Source organism: Condylura cristata, unplaced genomic scaffold (genome assembly GCF_000260355.1).
Source record: "Condylura cristata isolate star-nosed mole 26May11 unplaced genomic scaffold, ConCri1.0 scaffold00001, whole genome shotgun sequence".
Classification (NCBI taxonomy): Eukaryota; Metazoa; Chordata; class Mammalia; order Eulipotyphla; family Talpidae; genus Condylura; species Condylura cristata.
This window is the reverse complement of record NW_004567102.1, coordinates 85376081-85385069: the sequence shown is the minus strand read 5'-3', so window position 1 is coordinate 85385069 and position 8989 is coordinate 85376081. Positions and strand designations below refer to the sequence as shown.

General features: G+C 54.0%; 1 protein-coding gene across 4 annotated transcripts in view; it reads right to left on the bottom strand.

Moving 5' to 3' along the window:
* ARID1B (AT rich interactive domain 1B (SWI1-like)) overlaps window positions 1-8989 on the bottom strand; it is a 301215-nt gene that overhangs the window by 51484 nt on the left and 240742 nt on the right. For all 4 annotated transcript variants that reach the window (XM_012722087.1, XM_012722073.1, XM_012722079.1 and 1 more), the window contains one exon: window positions 12-339. In XM_012722087.1, the coding sequence (XP_012577541.1) occupies window positions 12-339 (328 nt within the window). The remainder of the gene's footprint in view (window positions 1-11; window positions 340-8989) is intronic.

The window sequence follows — 8989 nt, the reverse complement described above, 5'->3', positions numbered from 1 at the left end:
CGACGGCATACCTGCTTTGAGCCGAGTTGGCAGCGGCCTGCATCACTGCGGCAGCTGCCTCCTGTGCCTTACGGTTCACGGTGGGCATCGGCGGCCCCATTCCTGGCCCTCCCTGCTGAGGCATGCCGGGAGAGCTGGGGGTCATGCTGCTCATGTTTCCAGGAAACGGTCTGTTCTGCATCCCCGCGGAGGGCACGCGTCCCAGGGGCAGGGCGCCGCAAGGCTGGCCTGGCCCTTGTCCATGCATCTGGTTGTTGGCATTGATGCCCATGCCGGGCCCTGGGCCGCTGTAGCTTGCACTGGGCACCCCACTATACGTTGGGGGTCTGGAGTAGTTACCTAAATGAAAAGCAAACACAAATTAACGCCTTTTACTTAATGTGTGTGAAAGCATCTGCGGGCCACGCATCTCGTCCAACAGTGGGGGGAGGTCTCGATCCCGCTGGACCCTGCCCCTGCCAGCGCCCGTGAACTTGGTGGCCTCAAAGTCTGCTGTCTGCACATTCAACAGGGGGCCGGCCAAACAGGGCCACCACTGCAGGGGGCGTCCAGGCCCGTCACAAAACGCCCACGAGCAGGCAAGAGAGCCCGGCCCTTCGATGCTTCACTGCGTCCACACCTCACGTTCACACATGGGAACCAGAATGTCGGTGCCACCCCCGGCCTGGAGAGGATGCCACGAGACTGCACCTCACACCACCTCTGCCAGCTACGACACGGGCCTCAGAAGACACCACCACGCCAGCCACACAAACCCCCCGGGAGGCGCCGTGTGGACGTGCAGTTAGTCTGGCGCTGAAGTTACCGCTCTGCCGCCGGGAATGGTGTGTACTTATTGTTTTGGGGGTGAGCACCAGATAGGGGGCCAGCGTGTGTGTGTGCTCGTCCTGTGCACACCTGCCGTCGCACACCAGCAGAGCGCACTGCAGCGTGACAGGGGTGCCAGGGAGGCGGGCTGGGCTTGGAGGCGAGCGACCACGGCCTCACTACCCTCGGCTGCGCTCGGCCGAGACGGGCAGTGGTGTGGCCACGTGAATCCATGGCTCCATTTCCTCTCTCTTTCCACACCTTTTATTTTGATTGAGTGCAAATAAATTAAGTTCCAATAAATGAAAGGCACACAAGACACCACCCAGTAACAATAACTGCGGATAATGAGAGCTGAGCCGCGCCGCCTGTGAGAGCCTGGGCTAAGTGCTCTGCAGCAATTAATTCGTTCCCCCCTCGCCGCCCCCGGTGCCATAGGAAGTATGAAGTATGACTCTGAACTTGACTCCAGTCACCAAAGAAGGACATCTACAGCTAGGAGGTCAGGACTCACGCTCAGCCAAACGTACCTGGAACGTTTGTAAAGTTCAGTAAAAGTAAAGTGCAGTAAAACACGCCGCCTTCCAACAAGGGACTGAAATGAATGCAAAGAGACAAGTGCCGTGGAATACGGCTTCGTGTTTCCCAACCAGCCCTCACTACTTTCTGGAAGGAGTTCCTCATCCCTGCGCTAGGCACAGAAACTAGGAAGTTAGATACAGTTCAGCTTTGCGCTGAGGACGGGCGAGGGTGCACGCATGCAAGCTGCAGGAGCTAGCGGGGAGGAAACGAAGCAGAGCGAAGACGACGCTACGTGGAAAGTCAGGAGAAAGAAGAGTTAGGGCTGGCTGGGCAAGCGGGTCGGGGGAAGTCTCCAGAACGAGGCGCTGTGCGGGGCAGGGTCTGGGACCTGGGGGAGCTAGAGCCGAGAGGAGACTGCATCACCCACGTGTGGCCTGAGGCGGTGGTCCGCTAGAAGCCAGGTTAAAGGTGTGAAGCGGGGATGGTATCTCGAACTGGGGTGAAAACAGCAGGGGGTCACGGGGGTGGTGGGTCAGCAGGTGGGCGGGCGGCACTCGGGGCAGCGAGGCTGTGGGCAGCCACGGGGGGCACAGCGGCGTGGGGCTTCCAGGGAGGAGGCCCGGTTTAGCGTGGCCAGAGTGCCACACGCCACGCTGGGGTTCACTCTGAAGGGGAAGAGCTTCTCCAGCAGAAACCCGATTGGGTCAGCCACGCAGAAGCCAAAAGTCCTTCAGTGGGGGACGAGTGACTGTGCAGGACAGAAGGGTCACTGGTGGGAGGGCGCAAAGGTCACTGTCCCACAGGCTGCAGCTGGCACATTTTCCATTAAAGGGCAGAACAGTAAACACGCTAGGCATTGTGGACCAGCCAATCTCTAGCACAATTCACTTCTGCCAGGACGCCCAGAAGCTGCCACAGTCCATGCTTCCCCAGAGGAACACCCGCGTTCCAGTACAACTTTATTTACAAAAACAGGTGGCGGGCCACAGCGGGCCACAAGCTGCAGACCCCCGCCACCCACCTGTCCTGCAGCAAGCTGATGAGACACGCTGCTAGCACAGTCAGCTCTGCTACGGCTTCTTGCACCCTCAGTAGCCTCTGGAGGGTGACAGGAAGGCTGATGAGGGCGCCCAGGAGGCGGCACAGCGCTGCAAGGAACCGGGGTGTGGAGACCGGACAGTGGGAGGAGAAGGAAGGAGCGGGGAGGCGCCACAGGAGTGACCTCGGCGCGGCTACTCCATGCCAGCCCGTTTCGGCGTTTTCTCAAATGTAGTCCACCTCCCCTCCTGCGCCTTTGCAGAAAGGATCAAACTTACTGCTCTTAAGGAAAAAATGAAACACTGACTTTTAATAGATGCTTCAGTTGCCTCTGGGTCCCCCACACCCTGGTGGCAGGTGCCCGTATGAACCCCGCAGGGCCCTGCTGGTTACGACTCTTGAGGACTTTCTCTGTGAGCAGGAGCTGAGATTCTCCCAAATCCCACTGACCTCACACCCCCTCGCTTCCCTCCCTTCCAGCTTATCTGACGATATCAGAGAAACAAAGTGTTTCTTTTTGGCTCTGGCTTTCATTAAAAACAAACTCACTCATTACATGCGCATGTGATTAACTCACAGATTCCCACTATTACTCCGTGGCTAGTTTCCACCGCCCCGAAACTTGCAAAGTGACTCATTTGGGAAGAAACCTTCTTTAGTAAAAACATATGAACCCTTTGCTTTCGAAGGAAATAAAAGAATGCTTTGCTCTTGATTCGGACAAGGACGCTCAGACGTGGCTGCCGGCCACGGGGCTCACTCCGTGCCTCTAGCAGAGGGCGGCTCGGATGTTACAGAGGAGCTGTGCCCGCAGCTGGCGTGGAGCTCTGCCTCCAGGCTGTGGCCCTGGCGACTGCAGCAGGAGCTGCAGTTCAAGAGCACCGTGGGGGCCCTCCCTGGTGGCGCAGCGGGTTAAAGCGCAGCACTGAGAATCTAAAGCTGCTTCCGCATGAGTTCGATCCCCGCCTGCCCTGGAGGTGACCCCAGGGCGCGGCAGACCTCTCCTGACCCGCCTGCTGCTCCCCTCAGCAGGGTACTTCGTCGATCTGCCTGTTCTGGTCCCCACTCTGTCTCGGGTGAAGCCTCTCGCCACCCCTGAGCCTCTGGCCTGTACCCCAGTTCTGTATGCACAAATACATAAATCTTTAAAAAAAAAAAAAAAAGTGCACTGTGGGAAGACACGATGGAGGTGCCGAACCCCCAAGCCCCCGCCCACCCGCCTCCCACCTGGAGAGGCATTTCGGGCCCCTGAACACTCTTCCCCAATCTGCGGGGCTGATCCCACGAGTTGGCACTCAAAGGCACGTGCCAGGCCCTGTGCCGATGCCACAGGGGCTTCTGTCTGGGAGACAGATTCAAGCCCCCCCGTTCTCCTCCTTGAAATATTAAAGACTTTCTCCGTTATGCTCACACGCCCGGGTGAACAGGGCCTCTAAGGAAGGCTCCGAGAGGTCATGGTGGAAGCCCGGCTCTCCCGTCTGGGCAGGAGCCCGATTCCCACGCGTCCTGGCGGTGTGATTTGGACAAGTTACTGAACCTTCCTGATGACCAGCTTTCTCATATGTCTCAGATGGTAATAATGGGGACGGGCAGAAAGCAGGGGCACGATGCCAACCTCGGTTACCTAATGCATGGCAGCTGCTGCCCGCTGTGCTGACCATCGCGGCATGGCAGTGGCCATTGTGGGGTCTTCTCCCCACCACCTCCGAAAAACATGTGGACGGAGTGAAAAATAATCCGTGCCCGCTCCCCCCTTGCCTACTTGATACCGCATCTTTCTCCTCAAAATAAACAAAACCCAAATCTATAAGCCAAGCAAAATATGAGCGAAAAAGCCAGAACTGAGAAGTGCAATCTTATTTCCATGTTTCTCTAATAGATTAGTAATTTGTTGGCACTCGCCCTGACAGAAAACAGATGGATCCAGCATTAAGCACAATGCAGGCAGCAGATGCTAGGCCAGCCCACCTCAGCTGGACGGGTCTTGCAGCCAAGTCCGAGAGCCCACAGTTTTCAGGCGGGTTCGTCTTGGCACACCAGCCCTGGAAAATTGGTCACCAAACGAATTCAGATTTCAACCCACCGGGAGTTACCATCAAGTGGCAGAGAGAGGAAGCGAGAGCGGCACTATTCATTGTCATCTGAGGAGGCTGACTAGTGATTCCCGGCCTGCCTCTAGGATACTCAGATTTGCTTGTTATCATCAGTACCCCCAAGCTCACTGTTTTTGTGGGGCCACCAAGCGTCTCTCCACACACACACACACACATTGAGTTTCCCTGTTCAGTTTTAATCACCCAAAGACAAGGAGCATGACCAATTGCGCAATGCTCTGGTCACTCCCTGTGGTGCCGGCCAGAGGCCGGACGCTTGGCTCTGGGCAGGAAATGTATCATCAGCTCTAGGCTGGGCGTATTTGGGGGTTAGAGCTACACACGCCTGTGTCTTGTTGTTCGGCCAGTGCCGCTCATAGCGGTCACTGCATGTGACTGTGTGACGTTTACCCAGGTAGGATTTACACACTCCCACAGCAGACAGGCCCCGTCTACCCACTGCAGAGTGAAGACACCGGCTATTTGGATGATGACAAACAGATGTCCTTCTGTGGTCCAGCCCGACCCGGTCCCTGCTGCCTGGCGACCATCGGCCGGGCTCTGTCCTGACGGTTTTCACTTGCCTTGTCCACAGCGTCACACAGCTGCCCCCGAGGGCAGCGCCTGTGCCTCTCACTCAGCATCGCCCTTTTGAAGTCACCCTGCTGTCGCCTATGTCAGTGCTTTCGTGCCTTTTACTGCTGAGTGGTCTTCCACTCGACATGTGGGCTGTGTCCAGTTTTTGGCAATGCTAAAATAAAACAAAATCACCTGCACACAGGTCTCCGTGTGGGCATCTGTTTCATTCCTCTCAGTAAAGCCTGAGGAATGGGAGTGCTGGGCACGTCAAGCACTTGTTTAATTTGGAAAAAAACAAAACAAAACAAAAAACTCCATTGAAAAACATACAAGAACTCTACCTACTCCACATCCTTGTCAGCACTTAATACTGTCAAGTTAAAAACAACCAGTGAGCATTCCAACAGCTGTGCAGTGGGTGCCGCTGTGGCTTCAGTTTTCATCGCCCAGATAGGACATGACTTCAAACAGTGCTCATTTGCTGGTTTCCAGAATTCACTAAGTTGTTTAGTGTTAGAAAAAGAAAAAGGTTGTTTTCCCAAAACCTCCTAACTCTACCTTCTTCTCAGGCCTATGGTGTGTCTGTGCAGCCTCTGCCTGGGGAGGGAAACCAATGGCTAGATAGAAAGACCACAGTCTAGCTTCAAAATGATCCCCCAACTGCATTAAACCCAGCCATTTGTGGGAACAGAGGCTGTGTTTTTGAACTGATAAGTAAGGTGCCATATTTTTGTAGGTCAACGTGCATTTTAAGGAGTATTTGAGACATATAACACTACTGTCCTAACTGTATCAAGGAAGGAGGGACCTTTCCATCCAGTATGACTGCAGGGTTTCACTTTCGGAGGTTTGTTTCACATACAAAAATGAATTCCTTGAAATATTTAATCACGCTGGAACACAAACTCAGCACAGAGATGTGTGAGCACACGCAGAAAGCAGAACTGGCCCCTAGTTCCACTGCCCAAAGATTACCCGCCGGCACCGAGTGGCATCCCCAGGCCAGGCCCAAAGGCTGTGTCAGCATCTCAGGTCCAACTTCTATGCCATTTGTTTAAGCAACAGCTCCCAGAGCCCTTTCTATACCAGCTGGGTGCCAGTGGCTGGGAGCTGGCAGTGGACAAAGGCACAATGTTCTTTCTGAGGCAAGAGGCAGGCAGAGAGACGAATCTGGACAATGCTGCCCACTGTGTGACGTTTGTGCGACTGAGTACGTTTCCTGCTGAGTACGACTGGGTGGCGGGAAAAGACTGCGGTCGGGGAGGCTGGGCGCAGTGGGAAGACTGATGTCGTGCAGAGGCCCTGGACGCCCGGGCATGCCTGGCCTGGGTCAGCCTGAAGGCAGAGGGTGAAGAGGGGGGCAGGGACAGCCCCTCTTAAATTCAGGCTCCCCCGAGAGGAGGGTATGTCTGAGACCATGTGTTCCGTGCAAGGGGGAAATTATATTATAACAGTGACTGTTGTGGGACACTGACAGTGAAAATATAAGGTCCCTGAGTAACATCCTTTTTTCATAATGGTGATAAGAAAAAAGGCATCCTGGCTGACATCTGTGGGCTGATTCCTCACTGTGCAGGAAGCTGGCGTTTCCCGACCTGTTCACAACGCCGTGAGAACTGACCGCACTGAGGGTGGCCGGCACAGGCGACCAACATTAGTGACAGGAGGGCCTCTTCCTTGCCCGTTGAGGCATGTGACCTGCCCCAGCTTTCACAATGTGCCAACATTCAACTTTCTTTGAGCCAAGAAAAAAAGCAAGCGCCGACATAAAGTGTCAGAGGTGTTAACTCCAGCGCCAAATGCAGTAAAGCACAGCGAATCCCGGGTGACAAAGCATCTCTGGGTCTGACTGCGCCCTGGTGACCCGCGGCAAGGGCACGCAGGTGTCCTCCCTGGGCTGAGGGGAGGGTGGCCCAGACACACAGGTGCAGGGGAGAGCACTCCCTGGGGGCGGGCTCTGCTTGGATCTGCATCACCTGGGGAGGAGGAAACCCCGGAGAGGATCCTTGTGTCCATCAGAGATTTCTCCGGTCATTCAACAGGCTGCTTCTTAGAAGTGGACAACTGAAAAGCTGGCAGTGCCCTGAGCCCAGGAACTGCACCTTAGCAGACCACACAGCTGCACACATCGAGCTTCTACATTGCTGTTCTGCTTGTGGGAGCAGGACCGGCCAGTGAATGTCACAGGACGGCAGGGCAGAGAGAGCAAGTGAGTGAAGTCTGTTGTGCCAGCGAGTCCGGGGCAGGCTCACTATCGACTCGGGCAGACGGGTGAAGCAGCCTTCTGGAGCTCTCAGTGGCTTTTTGAGGCTTGAATGTTCTTTCTCCGCCACTGCTGGGGGGCGGAGGCCCCCCAGTCCCCAGTGAATCTTCACTCTTTCTCTTTGGACTCCCTGGGGCTCTCTGTGGCCTCTTCCTCGGGTAGCTGTCCCACCATGTCTGAGTGACGCTGTTCCTTAGGGTCTCCGCCTCTAGGCTCACCCCACTCCAGGTGTCCACCACCAGATGCGCGTGCCCTGCGCCCCACAATCCCAAGTGGCTGAAGGGGACAGCCAAAGAGGCCCACAGGGCCTCTTTCACCCTAAAGTGTCACACGCTGCAGTGCCGCTGGTGTGGTTCACAAAGGAAGCTGATTAGCTGCACAGGGATAAAAAGGAAAGTTGCTTTATTTTTAAAAATTTGTTTAAAGCTTGTTAACGTGTGCTCTAAGTTTTCCTCACTTCTTTGCTGAATCCCGAGTTTTGATAAAATCATGACGATGACTGATCCCTTAAGAAAACTCATGCTTCCATCTTGTGACTTGAAGGTTAAATTTCACATGAAGAAAGAAGACTGTATTAGTTGCCTTTTACCATGAAATGATCTACTTCAGTTTCTGTTTTTACTAGTATTTGTGAGACAGCTTTAGCATATTTTTCCACGACAAAATAGTATATAACGTGTACTCTTGCTTGGCATTAATGATTTAATCATAAAGAAAAGGCTCGGAGACAGGAAGCTGGAAATAATCTGATGATTACAGCCTGTTTCAGGAACAAAAGAAGCAAACTGCAGAGGAAAATGGCCAGCCCAGAAACGAGCCTCGTGAAGCCTGAGAGCAAGACCGCCCGGAGGGAAGTGCGCTCCACAAGGAATCACGAGGCAGGCCCGCCTCTCTCCTGCAGGAGAGACACTGTGTGCAGCCTCTCTCGTGACACGGCTGAGGTTCTGAATTTCCAAGAGAAGAGCCTCAAGTTCTGGGTCAGGGTGACACTATCTATTAAAGCTGGGACTTTTGCGGGAGCCTGAAAAGCAATCTCGAAATTGCTACCGTATCTACGACCTGCCTCTAGAGCTGAGCCAGTTGCAATGTTTTTAACGTGCAGTGTGCTCCTTGGAAGTGCATGCATTTCACCTGGATAGCATTTAGCGTTTGCCCATATTCTAATGATTAAAAGGAAAAGGCAGACTTCAGATGACATCTCATTTTTCTTGAAGAAGCTTTTATGCTCTTGCAAAGACACCTTTTACTAAGTACTATAGACAAAAAACTCACCAGGCTCACCAACTTACAAAGCCCTTCCTCTGCACACGCCGCACAGACAGACACAAAACCAGACTCGGGTGCTCTGGGCCAGCAGCTGGATGCCGCGCACAGAGGAGTGGTAGGTAACTGGGGGAGCCGAGCTGGGAATTCTTCATCGCTCAGTTTGCTTATTCCAGAAAACTGAGGTCGTCGGACCTTCCTGCTTCACAGTTAGTAACAAACAAAACCACCTGTGGACACTCAGCGTGATGTAGGCATAAAGAGCACGAGAAAAAAAATTGAGTTTCTTTCTTGAGTCTTTCTTTCTGAAGAAATATGAAGGTCTGGAGATGAAACTGGAATCTGCTCGCTTTCCCACACAGATTTATTAATAATTAACAGGTCGATGGCATAACTCCTTTCTATTTATTAAAGCCAGCCCCTG